This window comes from Elgaria multicarinata, chromosome 4 (genome assembly GCF_023053635.1).
Source record: "Elgaria multicarinata webbii isolate HBS135686 ecotype San Diego chromosome 4, rElgMul1.1.pri, whole genome shotgun sequence".
In the NCBI taxonomy this organism is placed as follows: Eukaryota; Metazoa; Chordata; class Lepidosauria; order Squamata; family Anguidae; genus Elgaria; species Elgaria multicarinata.
Genome location: NC_086174.1, coordinates 121,348,401 through 121,368,276, shown reverse-complemented (window position 1 = coordinate 121,368,276; position 19,876 = coordinate 121,348,401). Strand labels below are relative to the sequence as shown.

The window sequence follows — 19,876 nt, the reverse complement described above, 5'->3', positions numbered from 1 at the left end:
CACTGACTACAGAGTTCCCTGGCAAGAGCAGCAAAAGGAGCGAGTGCTGCTCTGGGAGAGCTGCCTGGATTGTTTTTTTGCAGCAATGACTGATGGGATACTATAGGGAGGACTGGGGGAGGAGAGAGGGTGGAGGAACTGTCAATCAAACATCACAATGGATTTTATTCAACCCTATGGTAGCCCAGAGTCACACAACGGTGGAGTTAGAACATGTGTGGGGAGTACCTCCTAAAAACTCAACTGTTGAGTGAAGTTTTCATTCTACATTGACTAACGAGTCGTCTGAACTGAGCCAGATTCCAACGTAGAGCTGAATTCTAAAATCTGTAATGTGATAATAAATAAGTTGATTTAAAAAACAATACAAAAATCCTTTTACTCATTCTTACCACCTGGACTGAAAATTGTAAGCGTTCCCTATAAGGTTTTGCCTCTTCAACTTGGCAATGGTAGAGAGATATTCCTTGTTTAATAACCACATGTAATTTGTAATAAATTTAAGCTTCTCCATAGATTAATAAATTATATTTTGCATATTAATGCATACAGAGGAGATGATTTACGATGATGTTGAGAATGGAGATGAAGGTGGAAATAGCTCTCTAGAATATGGGTGGAGTTCAAGTGAGTTTGAAAGCTATGAAGAACAGAGTGACTCAGAGTGTAAAAATGGAATACCCAGTTCTTTTCTGCGTGGCAACCACAGAAAACAAGTATGTAACTTTCTGACAGCATTTTTCTACCATATTGTTGATACGCTTCCAAGTGCCATAGTTGCCCAAGCTTTATGTTGTCCAGTTTTTCTCATGCATCTGATTTTAAACCACAAACATTGTAATTTAAAATGAGAGAGGAAAAGCGAACTGAGGCAAAGTGAGACAGAAAAGGAGGTTGATAAATGCATGCAAGTGGAATTTCAAAATATGAGCTCTATCTTCTATGGAAAAGAGCCTCGTGTGGCGCAGAGCAGTAAAGCAGCAGTTTCTGCAGCTGAAACTCTCCCCACAGCCTGAGTTCAATCCCAGCGGAAGCTGGTTCTGAGGCAGCTGGCTCAGGTTGACTCAGCCTTCCATCCTCCCGAGGTTGGTAAAATGAGTACCCAGTTAGCTGGGGGAAAGGTAATAACGTCCGGGGAAGGCAACGGCAAACCATCCCACTGTAAGGCCTGCCAAGAAAACGTTAGCGAAAGCTGGTATCCCTCCAAGAGTCAGTAATGACTCAGTGCTTGCACGAGAGGTTCCTTTCCTTTCCTCCTTCTATGGAAACTAAGTTTTCACTTTATTTTGGGGATATCCACAGAGCTGCACTGTCTAAGAGATGTGGCTTGTACTCAAGAGACAAGACTGGAAAGATGCACAAGTTTCTTTCCAGACAAGCTTTGGAAAAATCCCCCAACTTACTAGAATGTATCATTGTCCTTCCTTTCTATAAATTAAATCTAGTCCACTTAATTAACTTATCACAGTTTGTAATAGCCAGCTGATTAGAACCTATAATATGTTAGTATAACTTATAGCAGATGATAGAATGCCTATAAAGGGAGATATCAAGAATTTTGTATTCTTGACAAGTCTATAGTAGAGACAGTCCTCACCTTATATATATTTTAAAAACATAGTAGACAGCAGAACTAGGAACAAAGGATTGAGAAAGGGAGTAAAGGTTTTTGTAAACTGCCCAGAGAGCTTCGACTATGGGGCGGTATATAAATTTAATAAATAAATAAAGGGGTTCCTTAAATAAACAACCAGGAGACTTCAAAACACAAGATAGGTTTAGATGTGTTTTAAAGTGTAGACCTTTTCAATAATGATGCATAGACGAATTCCAGTTTTAAAAAATTGATGGTCATAAGATATGAACAAAATGTTTTTTTTAAAAAATGTAGCATAGTGGGGTTTTTTTTTTATCATGGTTCAGGTGAACAGAAAAACCTATGTTCAACACTCTTGGAAAACTAGTCTTGTCTATGAATTTATTTTTATTTATTTAAAATTATTTGCCTTTAAGGGAGAATGGAGTGAAGCAGAAACAGATTGATTCTGGAATTTGAGTTTTAATAAAAGCAGAAGGCAACTACCTTCTTACTAGTTACAACCCCTTTCCTTATCTGGCCACCAGCATGCGTGATACAGCTCAAGCGCTTTAGAGTAAAGTTTAAGATTGTATCTTTTTGTATGCTATAGCTTTCTCATGACCTAACCCGTTTAAAGGAGCACTATGAGAAAAAGATGAAAGATTTGATGGCAAACACGGTGGGAGCGGTAGAGATTCAGCAACTAAAGCAAAAACATGAGCTGAAGGTAGTGTAGTTGACTTTTGTAACAAGATAAATGTTAACGTTATTGTTCTTCAAACACAATGAATGCGTGTTTTAATAAACAAAACAGATGGGAAAAATTGGACAGTATGTATTCAGACTGAGCGGTCTGCATTGCCGCTGGCCTTAAAAGAGCATTGTCAAGGACTTTTATGCCAGCTAACTTCTCTTTGCCCTTCTGCTTATAATGCTTATAAAGTGAGATACCAAGCAATTTTCTGTATTGATTTTTAGCTCTTCTATCACAAGCTGCTCCACATGGATGTATCATTGTGGCTCAAGACAGCTGAGGTGGCAAAGGCGACTTTCTCCAGCAAGACTGTATATATCTTAGCTCTTTTGGATTTTGAATGGAGATGTAATAAATTGAGTTGTTTTCTCTCTTTTTCAGCTCAAACACATTCTAGTAAAAACTAAATAAATTAATATCTAATTGGATATATAAGCTCTGTTCTTATGCAACATTATTTTTATACTTTTAAAGGCATCATAGAAAAGAAAAGTTTCCACAAAGGGAAGGGAGATTTTGAAACTCTGTGCAAATGTAAGCAAAAGCTTAGAGGATTATCCGCCCTCTCTCTCTCTCTCTCCATCCCGTACCATTGTGCAGGGAGATTCCTTCTTGCAAAATAGGAACTGGATTAATTTATGCTAATTGTTCACCACTAGAGAACGTCAAGAGAAATACCGTTCCTTAAAAATAAATTGAAGACAGTATTTTTGTCAGATGAAGCTCAAGGTGTGGAGTAATTAGAAGATGTAATACTGTTTCAGAAATGTAGTATTGCAGTTCTGCAACTTTGAGTGCATTTAAAACAATTCGGTAGATATGAAGTCTTTATCAAGAGAACTGAGCGCTGAAAATATGGTATTGAATGCCTATCAGATTTCATTTTTTTAAAAAAAAACACTGTTGGATGAAATTCAGGTTCTATTAAGGAGGAAAATTTATTGTTAATGGAAAACATGCATACATTGTATGCATGCATTCATAGCATATGTGAAAAATATGGAAGACCTATTAAAAAACAACCCATAAAGGGTAAAAGTTTGCATAACAAGGGACATACATCACTACATAGCATGGTCTATTGTCTTTAGCCTTCACGGCTTGACAGTGTTCTTTTAAAGAGCAACTAGTTGCATGCTGTATTTGCCACAATGTTACAATAAGCCATTGAATTCCACGCTTATATTCACTGAATTTGTAGGATGTGTTTGGTACTGTCTTGCAGATGCAAAAGCTCATGAGGGCAGCTAGGGAAGGCACCAAAGATGGACTTGAAAAGACGAAGGCTGCTGTGAAGAAAGGTCGGTCATTCATTAGAACCAAGTCATTTATTAGTCAAGGTATGTGTTAACCATTTTTATATATGTATATATATATAAATGTGCCTACTAATTTATTTTGGTAAAACTAGCATTGTAGGAATAATGACCCAGTGCCATTATTTCCTCCTTGCATCTGTAACCTGTATATCAACAAAAGTGCTTTAGAAAGCTGATTTATCTCAGCCCTTGGCAAGAGGTACCACGTAGTAATGAGAAATCAAGGCGGTTTCTTATCTTTTTCTAGATGAGACTAATTGAATGGCAGAAATGCTGACTTTTCAAATAGTGCTTAATTTTGTTTTAGTGAGGCATTAAATCATATAAAGCCTAAGTGTGTGCAAAATATATTGTGTTCATTTGTGAGCCAAATCAGGTGGTTTATCTAGCATCTCTCCCAGAACCCAAAAAGATAAAGATTAGCTTGATCAGGGTTGTGCTGGTTGAAGTAACTTCTGCTTGTTTTTTTTTAAAATGCACTTGTTGTAAATGAGTGTGATGTGCTCCAGTCCATCTCTTTTCTTACTAAGCATAAAAAGTCAGACCTATTGCTAAATCCAGCGTTTTGTTTTTGGTGATCTCTCATGTCAAATATTCATAGGACATGGACTTAGCTGAATTTTGAATATGCGGTTTAGAAAGGAAATTGATTTAAAATTACAAGTATCCCAAGCTGACATAGACTGCTCTAAGATCTCTTCTAATAAAAATAATGTCAAAAGTGTTTCTGTGGATTGGCAGCAGGGATATACTCTCTTGGTTACTCTCTTTCATGTTTATTGCTTGATTATTTGCATGTCCCTCCTTCACATATGTGTTCTTCACTGCAGCAAACATTGGTGTGCATGTAGTGCTTGTGTCTGCTATATAAATTATAAACTCAGTCCTAAATCCACAGCGAGTAGAGTGGCCTTAAGTATATCCTTAGTTGCCAATTTCCCTCATTTTGGTTGACTTGCAAGCTATGCTGATTATATAAAAGGTAACCCTTTCTCTAACATGGAGAAATCAGCAGGAAGGTGTAGAAAAGACACCAGGGCCCTTTCTAAACCTAAGAGTTATCCCACGAAAATGGAGGGATCATCGCTGTCTGCTCCCGGGATCCCCTGTGTGGCATTTGGATGCACAGGAACAATCCAGGGACGATCCTGGGGAAAAAGGCAGGAGTAAAAACGGCCCAGGTTATAGTTTTACGTAGCTCTACAAATTCTTGCCCCCCTTTTCAGCAAACATGGCATTAAAAGCTGTCTCATGCCCTTTCTTTTATTAATTTCTGATCTAGTAAAGCAGAGATGTAGAACTTCAGGCCCTGGGGCCAAATCTCAGGGGGCGGGGGCAATCCTGCCCTCTGAGATTCTCCCAAAGGCCATGCCATCTTCCCTAGACCCACACGTTTCTCCCTATCACTGCTTGTTTGATGGTTCCAGCTTTTCAGCAGTTTCCTCTCATTCTAAAAGGTTGAAATGCCTCTCCTAAGGCTTAGTGAGTAAGAGCGTTACTCGGAATTATGCTTGTATTTTGGCCTCTCCCCTTTTGCCTTTGCCCCACCCACCACTGGAATGTGGCTCCTGAGAGCTTGTCTGAAATGGAATTCATCAGGCTGAAAGAGTTTCTGTACACCTGTAGAAAAGGCACCCTGAGATTTCTTATCTATAGCTATTGTGTAGTGAATGCTTCTTCTGAATGTACACATAGATACACACTATGGTGAGCTGGTATCCCAGACATCCAGTAGCTTTCAGAGCTTCAAATCTCTCCATATGGATGAATATTCAGAATTTTATGCAATAAAATTTTATGCAATAAAATTATGCAATTTTATTGCATGAAGGTTATTGGTAAATTTACACCATGGTCATTTTTAGAACAATAAATATGAATGTGGGAATCGAATCATATACAGTAATGCTGAAAGAAATGCAGAGATGTTACAGTGCAGAGATGCTGATCCAAAACATAAAAATGCCATTGTCACGTATATATATATACACACATATGGATGAAATTCTAGCAAAGTAAATTATTTCTAGATCATAGATCATCCTGTCTGGAAGAAGAGGAGCTATTTATTGATGTAGACTGTGTGCATACAGAGGCAATCATGACTCCTATGCCTGATGGATTATCACAGCAACAGGTTTGTATACTAGATGTTGTTGAAATGTGACACAAAATGGTATTGTTTCTCTTTCTTCATTGACACATTGTTCACTTGCCTTTCACAAAATGGATGTGCAAACTAAATTGGTTCAGTACTATTTGTTGAAGCAAAATCCTGATGTGATAAGCCAGTGGGTTGGTTCTTCAAAAGAAAATGACAATATAGCTTAGTTGCACAAACCTCTATAATAATTATAGTTCTATTTAACTCTATGCATACAACATGTTAATACACATTACATTTTGACATGCTTATTTCCTGTGGTGGTTTCTTACAAATCTGTGAAATCTAAACTTCAAAAAACAGCAAACCCAAAAATTGGCTGAATAAATAATTTGCCCCATATGTCCCTCCATAGCACTTCATTAACCAACATATCTGTCCACTCATATCTATATTAGACATTTCTGGATTAACAAACCTTTTCCAAATCTTCCCTTAAGTTAATTTGTATTCACCACAGGTGACCAAGCTAGTGACTATTTGCAAGTTTGTATTTGATAACCAGGACTTGGCCAAGACATTTTTCTGCCTTAAGCAAAGGACAAGATGGTGCACCTACCTCCGTTCTATGTACAGAAACTACAGCTGACACTTATTTTGACACAGTTAATAGAACAACATCTTCAGTCATACCTAAGGACTGCAGGTTAGCTTAAGGGGGACAGCTTTGTCCTCCATTACCTGCTCCTAGCACCTGCTGCTTGAGGCAGCCAGCTCACTCTGCCTAATGGTAGAGCCAGCCCTGTTGATAAGGTCTGAATAAAAAAAGAAATTTATGTAAAGTTGTACATGCTGCTGCTTTCCACAGGGTGGCATAATAGGATACCTGATTCTTGGTTAACTATATATCTTTGTGCTTTGCCACTTACTGATACAAGAAATGCTAGATCACTTAATTGTTTTGGCTCTTGGGATGGTTTTTAGTTCAGAAAGATCTTGGTGAACTAACCTTGTTTTTTGAACCCCAAATAATCACATAATGATAGATCCTTAACCATTTCCCCATGTGACTAGTGAATTAGTAATAGTGAATTCGTATCAAGCCTGTGGATAATCTGCTAAGGCATTTATCATGGTTGTAGAGAGAGATTACAAACATTGGGAAAAATAATAACAGCGGCTGCTTTTTCTGAAACCTCCAAACACACTCCCTGTGAAAGTTCCTGTTTCAGCTTAGTGAAATAAGTGCCCATAGCCACTAGTTGAATTGCTTGGGGCATATTATTATTTATTACATTTATATACCGCGCCCCATAGCCGAAGCTCTCTGTTGTTGTAGAATGTTTGCCAACATTCTAATTGCTCAGAAGTTAAAGCTGTTGGCATAAATGGCCACAGAGAAGGAAAGGGATGTATGCTATTGGTGGGAAGAGATGCAGAGACAGGAAGAGAAATGGCTATTGCAGTGGTGATCATCTGTTGGGCTAATCACCGCTGCCCTTTCTCCAAGTCTCATAGATAAATGCTTCAACTGTTCAATGAGAAAGTGATTCCTGGGCTCATTTCCAAATCCCTTTTCATTCCTTCCAAATCCAATGAATACTGTGATAATGCTGGCTTTGGGGCAAGTGAGAAATGCAGGGCGCACTTTCCTCCTCTGCAGCAAAACATGAAAGGGGATTTTTTGAATGCTCCCAGTTTCGTTGAGATAATGCAGGAAGAGCCCTTTCCTCTCCCCATCTCTTCCTCCCTCCCTTTCTTTGGCGTAAGAAGTGCTTCCTCTCACCCTGCGTTAGGTGCAGCAGGATGCAAGCTCAACTTCCAAATCCACCTGTTTGAGAACTTCCAAATCCACATGTATAATAATATAATAAGCTAAAACCTGATCTCTATTGTACATTCAAACAGGAATAGTTAAGACTATTTGGTCATGCTGACATAATTGTACTTGTAAGTGCCTATATGACCAAGAGTCATGAACATTTTTCTGTGACTCTTTTAGTTTATATGCATGATATATGATTCTTTATTTTAAGTGTTTTAGGTGTATAGAAACTCCGAACACATAAAGTGAGATTTGTGTTAAAATGTGGTGCATCTAGTTGGGCACTCATTATAATATATTTTGAAAGATGGTTAAAATAGGTACCAGCACTGTTCTTGGAACTTTGATCCCACCATCTGTCATCTTCTGTGTAAAGAGAACAACCTGTAATTCAGCAAAGCAGCAGGTCCAGCTGCAGCCCTGTGCTAAAATTGCTAATGATTAAGGCTTCTGAGGGAATTCTGGGTCCAAGGAATTGGGGTGGCATGATGTGAAACATAATATGGGCTGCTATGGTTACTGTTCATCAGAACATCTTAAAACATGCTTAGATGTGCGAGAGCATCTTTTTAGAATGGGTAAATGCATGCCTCTTTCATTGTTGAGGCTGATTGAACTAATGTGTCCCTCACTAGGTCACAGGCATACAATTATTTTAACATGATGCACATCTTTAAGTTGTGAGATGAAATCAGGAAGAAATAACCTTGTATTAGTCCTATGTCTATGGTAGGGATGGATAAATCTGTCAGCTTTACATTCTTTCATAATTTTTTGTGTGTTAAATCTCAAGTTTGTTTATCTTCTGCTTATGAAAGCATTTGCAAACTTTTTCAAATTTTTAGCAAAAATGAACTGAATCAAATTCTCAGCCTGCCACTGGCCAAATTCATTAAGTACCATGTTGTACCTGCCTGCCATCTAACTGTCAAAAGATGAGCAGCCTGTCAGAAAAATATGAGGAGCCTGACAGACTGAAAGAAAGAGGTATCACCCCTAATTCAGCACCGCAAACTTAGTGAAATACACAAGGATTCAACCCCAGAATTTTAAAAATAAGTCAAAACCAGGGTGAGCGAATCCGAAACTTGGATTTACCCATCTGCCTGGATGGGGCAAATCAGTCTGTTTTGCTTTCTAACATCTGATTTTATTTTATTTTTTAAAAAATCATTTCCTCCCATCGCATTTATGGAGAAATTGTGAATTTTGGAAAGTTATATTTTAAAAATGATCAAAATTCTCACCCATTCCTAGTTTGGAATCAGAGAGGGCATGTGTCTGGACTCCCTGTAGCACTCTTGATATTAGCTGTTTCTAGTTGTTCTCCAAGATCCAACTTTTGAATTCTCACAAAGTTATACCAATTAGCTGGGCAGGCAAGGAAATTAGCTATGGTCTCTCTTTTTGATATCTTTGCCTCACAGATATCATCTTGTGCCCCTTTTGTTGAGCACTCTTTCCTTTCTCTCTCTGAAAGTTTTATCTGTGGTTCCTTTTCCTAGGGCTAGTTTCCATAACTTCAGTGTCAAGCTGAGGCAGCTTTAGATGATTCTTCATGGGGATGTTGCAAGTGTAATACTGCAGGCCTGGCCCTCCTATGAGGTGGAGTGAAACCATCCTCTTGAACAGCCGCCTGATCCTCTTTTTAGTCAGAGCAACAGGGGTGGACAGCTGTTCCAAAGCAGAGGTGTCCTGAGAGATTACCTGGGACACCTTTCCAGTCAATGCTTGGCTGTGAAGAAGGACCCCCCTCAGAGCCAGGCATTTCAGACTCTGAAGAGCTGTGCCTGCAACTTTCACTGGCCAACACAGCTCTTCAGAAAGCTCACCCTACTCAGAGTGAGCCAGAGGGCAGGCAGGACTCATGGTGTCTTGGAGCATGTGGCAGCTGTAGCATCAGAGGCACCTCTTTTTCCACCTCAGGTGACACAAGAGCATGCGCCACTGCTGTGCCACTGGCTGTGTCTTAGCTGTGACTGAAGGAGCAGGAGCAGGCCCCGCGGTTGTGCATTGACTCCTCTCAGCTTCTTTCCTCCCTTTTCCTGTCTCTAACTCTTCGCTAGAGTTTGAAGATGGCTAACTAGACCTGTTGAGAGAGAATCTGACTGTTATTAACTGAAGGTCTCTTCAAAGTTATCTCTTAATCACAGTTCTGAGTGTGATTTTTGTGTTTTTTATTTATTTAACAGGTAGTGAGAAGGTATATTTTAGGTGCTGTGGTTGACAGTGAGAAAAATTATGTGGATGCTCTCAAAAGGATTCTGGAGGTAACTAAATACCTTTTTGCACCTTTGAAAGCTAATGGATTTTTTTTTATTAGAAGTAAGGTGACACCAATGTCACTGGTGTGATTTATTGTTACTGATATGTTTGTTTATAATGAAAAACTTTTAATTTGACATTACGATAATGATGCAACTATTTAATTCATATTCTTTTTTTTAATTTCAGCAATATGAGAAGCCTCTTTCAGAGATGGAACCCAAATTATTGAGTGAGAGAAAACTAAAGATTGTATTTTATCGAATTAAGGAAATTCTTCAGTGCCATTCAATGTTTCAAATAGCATTGGCCAGTCGTGTCTCTGAGTGGGATTCTGTCGAAATGATTGGAGATGTCTTTGTTGCATCAGTACGTAAAAGATCACATCTATGTAGAATAGCCCAACCAACTTAGCCCCTGTCTGCTCCATTCAGCTCAGCAAACCCAGCTAGTTTGGCAAAAAAATCGGAAAAATAGCTCTGTTCCAAACTCAGTTCAGATCCCTGTTGCGCTCATTAGTTATTTATCATTACATTTATATCTTGGCTTTTTTCATCCTTCAAGGAGACTTACATGGTCATCCTCCTCTCAAGTTTATCCTCACAGCAACCCTGTGAGTTAGGCTAGGCTGAGAGTCAGTGGCTGGCCTAAGTCACCCGGTGAGCTTAATGGCTGAGTGAGGACTAGAACTTGGATCTCCTGAGTCCCAGTCAAACGCTCAAACTATTACACCTCTCTGGCACTCATGAAGAACATCAAAACAGGGTTGCAGCATTTTGCCGCCATCACTGCCTGTGTGTTCGTACAGCCCAGCCTTCTCTAATGCTTGGCAGTGGGAACAGCAAGGGCATCTTTCTGGAGGCCTCCCTCCATAGCACCTGCTGGAACGCAGTTGCAGCATGCCAGAGACCCTAGAAAGTATAATTTCCCCCAAGTGCCTGATATCCATACGAAGGACTTGGGCACCGTAAGAAAATAATATTAATCTGGGTCCATGGTGTTTTGGATGCTGCTGTTGCAGGGAAGCTGGAATTCTTCCAGTGAGACCTTCCTACTGCCACATTTAACTGATTGCTACCATGTCAAGTAAGTGGGAGGAATTCTTTTCTAGCTTAGATAAAAAATCAAAACTGAGAAGAATTTGCAGGAACATCATGCTCACCTCAGATTAATGGTCAGGGTTTTAATTTTTTTTTTTAAGTTCAGTTTATATCCCACTCCCCCCCCCCCCCCCAATGGAATATGAGGCCACATACAGGCTGTCTTCTATCCAGGCACTGACCAGACGTGCTTGGCTTCAGCGTGAGTGCTGCATTGTTATGAGTGGTTGAAGTTCATATTACAAACATTGGCAACACCGCTCGTCCTATGTAGGAATTCTTGGAGTGATTGTACTCATGCTACCTTCCCCTCCCATCTGTATTCCTGAATTGTGAAAGTCCTCAAGTACAGCCCATTATGCTTTAGAGCATATTCTTAATATCAAATGTCAATGTAAGGGCAGATCTAAACTGGGTAGAACCTTGTTTCAGAGTCATAACATGGCTGAATTGTGATGTGTGATGCACATTTGCATTTCATTCCTTTTGTTATGAAATGCAAGTTCTTATTTGTATTCTTATATTATTACTATTACTACTGCTACATTTCTATCTTGCCTTCTTTCCTCTCGCAAGGAACTCAAGGCAGCTCACATGATCCTCCTCTCCATTTTGTCCTCACAACAACCCTGTGAGGTAGGTTAGGCTGAGAATCAATGACTGGTCCAGTCTCACCCAGTGAGTTTCATGGCGAATCCCAGTCTAACACTCTAACCCCTACACCACACATATTTGACTTAATAATAATACTGCTCTGAGATCCTTGTGATATAGGGCGGGATACAAATGTCTTAATAATGATGATGATGGTGATAATATTTATGCAGAGAAGTCTGTTGGAAACTATAGAAACTTTGTACTCTGACTTGTAGCTCTTGCTTTGGATCTAGAACACTTTCTAATTGCATTTTTAAAAATGTCTTTCAGTTTTCTAAATCTATGGTGCTTGATGCTTACAGTGAGTACGTAAACAATTTTAGTACTGCTGTGGGGATTCTCAAAAAAACATGTGCCACAAAGCCTTCCTTCCTTGAGTTTTTAAAGGTGAGTGCATTTGGATTTGAAATGCTTTATGTAAGTGGGGAAAATGGGGGTCCACAAACTGAGGACTGACTTGTTTGATGGGTTCCTTTTGAGTATTGCTGCACAGCTCAGTTCTATGGGCTGTCAAGGCAACCGTGATGGGCTGGATGTGAACTCTCCATCCTATGGAGGGCCATTATCTGAGAGATTCTGAAAAATCCATGTTTAGGTCAGACTTGTAGGTATGAAAGTACCAGTGTTACTCCATAGGTCATTAAAACAATGCTAGTCACTATGCATTTATTTTAAGTGAAACATACAAGTCTACCATCTGTCCTTCCTGACTGACAAAGGCTGTGATTAACATATTCTGTCATGCTGTCCTAAGACGACCTCACTTAGTACCACCATAGCCAGCAGGTTCTAAAAATCTGCATTTATATATAGGATACCATATGCCCCTGGAAATAGGCACTCTGATAAGGCTGCTACAGTTTGAGCAGTCTCAACAGCTCTCAGCCAACTGGGGTGCCATAAGCTTCCACCTTCTGCCTGGAAGCAGTTGCTAGTGCTCTGATCAATGGGTACTAATCTTTGCAGAAGTTGCTTAGCCACAAGGGCATGTAGTACACGAGATCCCAAATATTCCTGTCAGTTGCTTGTCTCTTTGTACTGTAATGTCAGCATAGTACAGCAGGAGTGGAGATGGCGTCTTCAGCTGACTAGGGTGGCAGCCGACTTGAGAGTGTAGGAGCCAGGAGGGAGGATTCTCAGCACATCATCCTACTAATTCCTCTAGCTTCCTGCTTATTGAACTGACATCTGTGGTACCTGAAGCAATGCGATGTGCAATACTTTACTATTTTAATTGAAAATATCCAACAAGGTCTAGCTTTGAATCTAGTTTAAAGTTCTATATCCTTGGGCCCCCCACTGTTTTAGGTTCCATGTTATATTGTTAGGGCTGAAAGGCAGAGTATAATTGTTTAAAATAAGAATAAATAAACAAATAATAATATTACTCTCTGTGTGTGTGTGCATACTCTCTCTAATTTCCAGCTTTTTTATGTTGCAGTATTAGGGCTTAACTACATTTTCTCGTTGCTTACTGGAAATACGTTACTATGTTACCTCGACCTTCTGATCATTTGTAATAGTGAAATCTTCATAGTATTGGTTAGTGAGCTATAGGAATCTAGGCTTTAGCCAAAATCCACATTAAAAAACCTGCACTTTATCTCTGTTCCTTTGGGGAAATTAGTGTGGCTAATATAAATAAACTGTTAAGACTTTCTCGTTACAGCAATGCCAAGAATCTAGTCCTGATAGAATTACACTCTATGGCTTAATGATGAAACCCATACAACGCTTTCCTCAGTTCATCCTCCTGCTACAGGCAAGTCATGGTATTAACAATACAAAGGCTAAAGGCAATACAAAGGCTAAAGGCAATACAAAGGCTTTGAGCCAAACTACATCTTACTTTGAAGACATAATAAGCACAGGGGGTCTGGGCCCATAGCATAGGGTAGGCTTTAACCCCCCCCTTTTTTTTTTACAACCATGTGTCTAAAAAGTTACTTCAGTTGTGAATTATATAGCTAATTTTTTCTTCTCCTCTCCCCACCATTTCATGCACGACAACTTTGTGCTTTTCTGAATGGGCATTTATCATGGGCATGTTATTCCCTACTCATGATTGTTTATGGGTTCTTTAGACAACGTCATGATCTTCTAGTTTTACTTCTGTGTGTAACCGTTAATTTTGGTGAGTTTTTTTTTTAAGAGCAAGGAAAATGTGGCATTTAATTTTGAAAGTGCCACCTAGAGGTTGTGTAGCAGAAAACCAAGAAAGGAAACACTCATGTAGTGCTCAGATCTCATTATTATTATTATTATTATTATTATTATTATTATTATTATTATTATATAGCACCAACAATGTACTTGGTGCTGTACAAAATATACAAATAAAACAGTGATACCCTGCCTAGAGGCAGTTTCATCACATTTTGTAATGAAAATGAAAATAGATACAGTGGATTAACAGCTGATTAACACCCTCATATAGAAAAGCTCTGTATTATTCTGATGTACAGCCCACGATACCACAGGGTGTGTGCAAATGTATTAAAGAGCAATTGATTGAAAAGTATTATCTAATTAAAATATGGTGAAAACACCCCAGTCTCTTTATATCAGCCCCCTTTACCACAAAAGCCAATTCATTTGAACAGCTGTAAGCCCAAGAACACATCTTGGGCTTTGAGAACCTGTACATGAGAATGGAGATTTGTAAATGTGGGGTACCTTCTTGATATACCAATCGTATTGTCAAGTGGATGATACTGGTAGACTTTAAATAAGGTGGTGATGGGACAGAAGGGTTGAGACGACCTGCCGGGTATGTTGCGAACTAGAAAAAAAGCATCTTGAATTAAGTTTGAAGAAAACCATGACAATTCTGCTTTTTCTTTCTTCTTTTCTTTTGGTCTCTTAAGGATATGTTGAAGAACACTACTAAAGGCCACCATGACAGGCTGCCTCTACAGATGGCGCTCACAGAGCTCGAGACATTGGCAGAGAAATTAAACGAAAGGAAAAGGGATGCAGATCAGCGCTGTGAAATAAAACAAATAGCAAAAGCCATGAATGAACGTTATCTAAACAAGGTTGGAACACCATCATTTGCTCCTTCCTGATTTCTCTTATAGAGGAAATGGATTAGACAAAGCAGAGGCTTTCCACGTTGAGGATGTGGGCATTTTATTTTATTCTTTCTGTACTGGAATATGGCATTTCGGGGTGATGTATTTGATTCAACTGCATAGTAATGGTGACAAGTCATCTTCCAAAGCTACTACTTGTAGTTTGTGTTATGGTGTATGGTCACAATTGTGGTGTTCTGTATACTCAGCAGATTTTTTTTTTTAAAAAAAGTGTGCATTTACCCTTTCCATATTTCCAACCTATAGTTTCAGAAACACATTTAAGTTTCAAACTGAACTGGAGAAGGCACCTTGGCCATTTCCTCCTAATGTTGTAGCAGCAAAATCTAAGTTTAGAAATGTTTCAATACCCCCTTTTTAAAAAATGCTGTGGTAAACCAGTATAAATATAAGTGGGCATAGCATGAGCACATTAAAGTTAAACATGTTTACGTTCCACTTAAAGATTAAACACATTCCCAGCTCTTCTATTTAAAATAGAACCTCCCCCCAAAAAAGAAAAGAAAGTTATTGTGGAGTTGGAAAAGTTGCATAATAGGGCAACCCAAATGAACAAGAGGCTTGAGCAGCTCCCCCTATTTGGGGCTTCTTAGCTTATAAAAAAGGCAAGTAGGAGCGATGTATAAAATCCTGAATGATGGGAGATCCAGGACCAGCCAAAGGAAGTACTTCACAGAGTGCATTTTTAAACTGTGGAACTCATTACCACAAGATGCAGTGAGAGTGACCAACTTGGACTGCTTTAAAAGGGCACTAGACAAATTCATGGAAGATAAGACTTTTAATTGCTGCTAGTAATGATGGCTATATATTACCTCCAGTATCAGAGGCAGGATGCCTCTTAGTGCCAGTTGCTGGGGAACATGAGCAGGGAGGGTGGTTTTGCACTAATGTCCTACTTGTAGGCTATCAGTAGACATCTTACTGGCTACTGTTTGAGCAGTATCATAGGTGTATGCACGGGTGTTCCCAGATACACCCTAATGTTTCTGGGGCCGCCCCGCTTCTCTCTCCCCCCTGCTCGAATTCAGGCCTTTAAGGAGGGAGGGAAAGTGCTTTCCAGCTATCATTACCATACCCGGGGAAATTATGCACTTTCCGGAGGCCCCGGAAGGTGGGGCTTTCCCGCCCCCAGTGGTGGTAGTAGGGGGAGAAAGTACATATTCCCCTCCTCCACTCCAATCAGGCCCTTTAAGGCCCCTATTGTAGTGGAGGAGGGGGAAACGTGCTTTCTGGACCTCCAGAAAGTGCGTAATAACCCCCTCAGGTGCACAGCCTAATGAAATGTGCTACACATGCCTATGGACAGAATGCTGGAATCGGTAGGCCTTTGGTCTCATCCAGCAGGGTTGCTCTTACATTCCTAAAATGGGTACAGTCTAAAAAGCCCGCTCATGTCACATTCTTCAGTGGTCCTATGAGCTTGCCTTCACCGTGGCACTGTCAGGTCAGCAGTCCAGCTGTTCAACCCTGTCCTTGGCTGCTTGCACTCTCATTCACTATTGTTGCCATCACTACCATCACATTGACTGGGCAGCACTTGGTTTGCTTTCCCCAGGCAGAAGGCGAAGAGGAAGCAGAAGTAGTGAGCAAGGGAGGCAGTCAAATGGGGCAAAACTAAAGGGTTAGTAGGCTCCTCTGATGGCCTTGCCGTGCTGAGCCCTCTTTTTTGTATTACATCTGTCACCAATCAGAAGCTGCATAGTCTTTGAGTCGACATTATTCTTTCCTTAAGAATATGCCATCATAGGAATCAACAACTGCAAGGCCTTGGAGCTGGATTGCCAACATAAGGCAAAAGAAGGTTGCAGAGGAAATGTTTTCTATGGCAACATGATTTGTTAGCAGGCTACTAAGAGGGCTTGGAGTTGGAACCAATACCTCTTTCCTCCATTTTCAAAGTGATTGTCATCAGCTATCTTCTTTGAATAAAGACAGTATAGTGCTGAAACAGTAAATTTAATAGAGGCTTTTAATAGAAATGATGTGAGTTCAACAAAAGTCAACGAAATTGACAAAAGCATTATCCACACTTGATGCTGATTCATATACGTTTTAAAGCACTAAAGGTGTAGCTGTAAGAGTGTTATATATCATGACATAGCTAATGGTTTGTTTTTTAAAAAACTTCAGTTACTTAGCAGCGGAAACAGATACCTCATCCGAACTGATGACATGCTTGAAACTGTTTACAATGACAAGGGAGAAATCGTCAAAACCAAAGAACGGCGGCTGTTCATGTTAAATGACGTCCTAATGTGTGCTACTGTGAATGTCCGGTAAGGTTCCAGTCACATTCTCTAAAGTAATTGCCTGGGAACACAAGATGAGAAAGAGAGAGAGAGAAAGAGAGAAGGCATGGTAATACTGATCAGAAACATTCATTTTTTACTTACAGTAATTGCATTCTATTATGTGACTTTATGTTCTGCTGATACTGTGAATGTGATACAGGGCCCTAGCTCAGTGATAGAGCACATATTTTTATTTGTAAGTTCCCATATTCAGTTTCTGTGTATGTAGACTGGAGGAGGTGTCCTCTTGAGACCATCTGCCAGTAGGTCTAGATGGATCAACTGTCTGACCAAGTTATCTTAACTTCCTGTTTACACCTAACTTAGTGGGCCTGTTCAGACAACATGCTAAGCCATGATTAGGCCAGTAACCCTTTTGCAGTAAATGGTTCGTGAGTGTGTTTAAATCATGGTTATGAAGCCACCATGGTTAGGAATGGTTCACATGACGTGCTATGTCATAATGTTATGGTCAAAATACTTAATCACTGTGGCTTAGCATGTCTTCTGAACGGTCATTGTGAGTGGCTTGGGTTTTGAAGGAGTATGGATTAATGTTTAAGGTCCTGTTACTTGTCTGTAAAAAAATAAGAGATTTTGCGGTTCTTCTTATTCTGTTTGTTTTTCTGCTAGCTCTTTTTGTCATGTAACATTTTTATGTACAGATTTTCTTATCGTTCTTGGTTGACATCCCCCACTCCCCAATACATTATGTGGTTTGGGAATGTTTTATATGCATACTCTGAGGTAAATGGGGCTATGGAAAGCATAAAGGCAATCCATGACAAAGATCTCGGAATTTTTCCACAAGGTGTTTCCTCAAAGCACAGTGTCCTATGGGACACGGGAGAGAGAAGGGAAGGCTGTAAATTGCTTTTTCCTTTTGGATGATAGCATGCTGTCCTTTAACTAGAAAAAAAATAACTTTTTCCTTGGAAACTTTTTGTTGTTAAGGAAACAGCTTAAAATAGTGGGACATCTTCAGGAAAAAAAAATTTTAAGCAAGTAAAACATTTTAGAGTTCTAGTTCACTTTGTGATTTTTTTAATTTCAAATTTCTAAACACAAAAATAAGACCAGTACAGTCCTGTGTGTCTCTACTTAGTATTAAGTCCCTTTGAGTTCAACAGGGCTTATTTCCACGTATGTATAGTATATACACAATTGTATATACAATTGTGAACTATGAAATGGAAAAGCATATGCCTGAATTTAAACGATGGATAAAATGGCTTTCTTGATGTAAAATATTCCTTTGTGACCTTCTTCCAGTTCTTCCCATGAAAGCAGTGGCATTGTGACTGGCCAAAGGTACTTACTAAAATGGAGTGTGCCCCTGGGGCATGTAGATGTCATAGAGTATGGGAGCAGCGAGGGGCAAGACGAGAACTGCAGATTCTCTTCACAGCATTCCTCTGAGAATATCGTTATTAATGCTAAGCCAAGTAAGTATTGCTTGATAATTATTTGTGGCTACTACTTGCTCATTTTAAGTGAACTTGGAGTGTTTAATGAGACCTTTGCATGATTATGCAGTCATAGCACATTATGCTTTTGTTATTAGTGTTCGAAAAGCATAATTTAGAAAATGTGATCTTCTAGGCCCAATCCTAGATTATGCAATATTCCTAGCGTAAAAGATTTAACACCAGACTGGGACTGGAAGCTGAGCAAAAAGCTCCAAGGAGCAATCATGAAATATGTCTAATTCACCTCTGTTTAAATACAGTTTGAAGGAAATAAGCATTTGCACTCTGACCAAAAAAGATTATTCTTAGATTGCTAGAAACTGTATTTAGGGCATACATCCTCAAGAAATTCCTTTGAGTTCAAAAAGGGTGCTTTATTCATGTAGAGCAGAGCTGAAAGTGGTTTGATATTGCTTTCCCTTATTCTGATAAACAGGGAATTAAAGCCCCTAAACAAACCAGCATTCCATGTTCGTACAACACCCTAGCAACCTAAGACCCAGATGATCGTAGGTTGTTGCTTAAAAGCAGAAGTGATGTGTGCGCAGGAGTCAGTGTGCTTGCTTCCCCCTGTTCGTGTGTGGCAAATTGTGGGTTGATTAACCCACAGTTTGCTGTTACGTATGAACTGGGTCTATGTGGGCAATGCTTTAAATCTGCAGCTTGCAATATAAAATGGGCCCCTTATGCTTTGATCTTCTCAGTTGCAGCCATGCATGAATCAGAATTAACAGATGGAACTTGCAAAGCTTCTGAAGCAAGGTCTGCAAGTTGTTTGAGACTAATGTTGGAATAATTCCACTTAATACGAAAGCTTGTATCTTCTGGCATACCTTGCCCTGCTTTCCTTCTCAACATATGTTGGAATAGACCCTTATAGCTCTCATTTTAAGATTGAACTATGGAGAGGTGGCATCCTTCTCTCAAAGCAAAAAACAACAACCTTCCCATGATGCAAACTGTCTGAAAAAAGAACAAGCATTACTTTCTAGTCCTCCTAACTTTATCCAGTTCTTAAAATCTTACTAGGTGTATTGATAAATGAGTATTGCCTACAGTGGAAAAGGTTCAGATTTTCAAACAAAACACATGGGCCAAACTAAGTATCTTCTTTTTGCTTTCTTTTTGCTTTCTTTACTTTAAATCAGCCAAGAGGAGTGGGGCTAATTTTCACAGACACACACTCTATTTTCCTGATCTAAATTGTGCCTCCTTCCTGAAACTGCTATTTAGCCTTTTGTGGGGAAACAGAAAGTGTAGCTTTGGGAGGCAATTTAGATTGCAGAAATAAAATGAAGAGAAGGGGTTAAACACTCCTTTCCCTGGTGCCTCTTGGATGATCTAATTAGCAACTCCCACCCCTTGGCTACTTTGAAGTAAACACACAGAGAGACACCATTTGGGATGTCTGGCAC

General features: G+C 39.5%; 1 protein-coding gene across 2 annotated transcripts in view; it reads left to right on the top strand.

Moving 5' to 3' along the window:
- Positions 1-19,876, top strand: part of ARHGEF10 (Rho guanine nucleotide exchange factor 10) — a 110,943-nt gene that overhangs the window by 35,383 nt on the left and 55,684 nt on the right. The window contains exons 8-18 of one of the 2 annotated variants that reach the window (XM_063125096.1): positions 553-716; positions 2,190-2,306; positions 3,559-3,673; positions 5,683-5,789; positions 9,774-9,851; positions 10,036-10,215; positions 11,874-11,990; positions 13,273-13,365; positions 14,471-14,641; positions 16,832-16,977; positions 18,265-18,437. In XM_063125096.1, coding sequence (XP_062981166.1) covers positions 553-716; positions 2,190-2,306; positions 3,559-3,673; positions 5,683-5,789; positions 9,774-9,851; positions 10,036-10,215; positions 11,874-11,990; positions 13,273-13,365; positions 14,471-14,641; positions 16,832-16,977; positions 18,265-18,437 — 1,461 coding nt within the window. The remainder of the gene's footprint in view (positions 1-552; positions 717-2,189; positions 2,307-3,558; positions 3,674-5,682; positions 5,790-9,773; positions 9,852-10,035; positions 10,216-11,873; positions 11,991-13,272; positions 13,366-14,470; positions 14,642-16,831; positions 16,978-18,264; positions 18,438-19,876) is intronic. The other variant, XM_063125097.1, reaches the window with a different exon arrangement.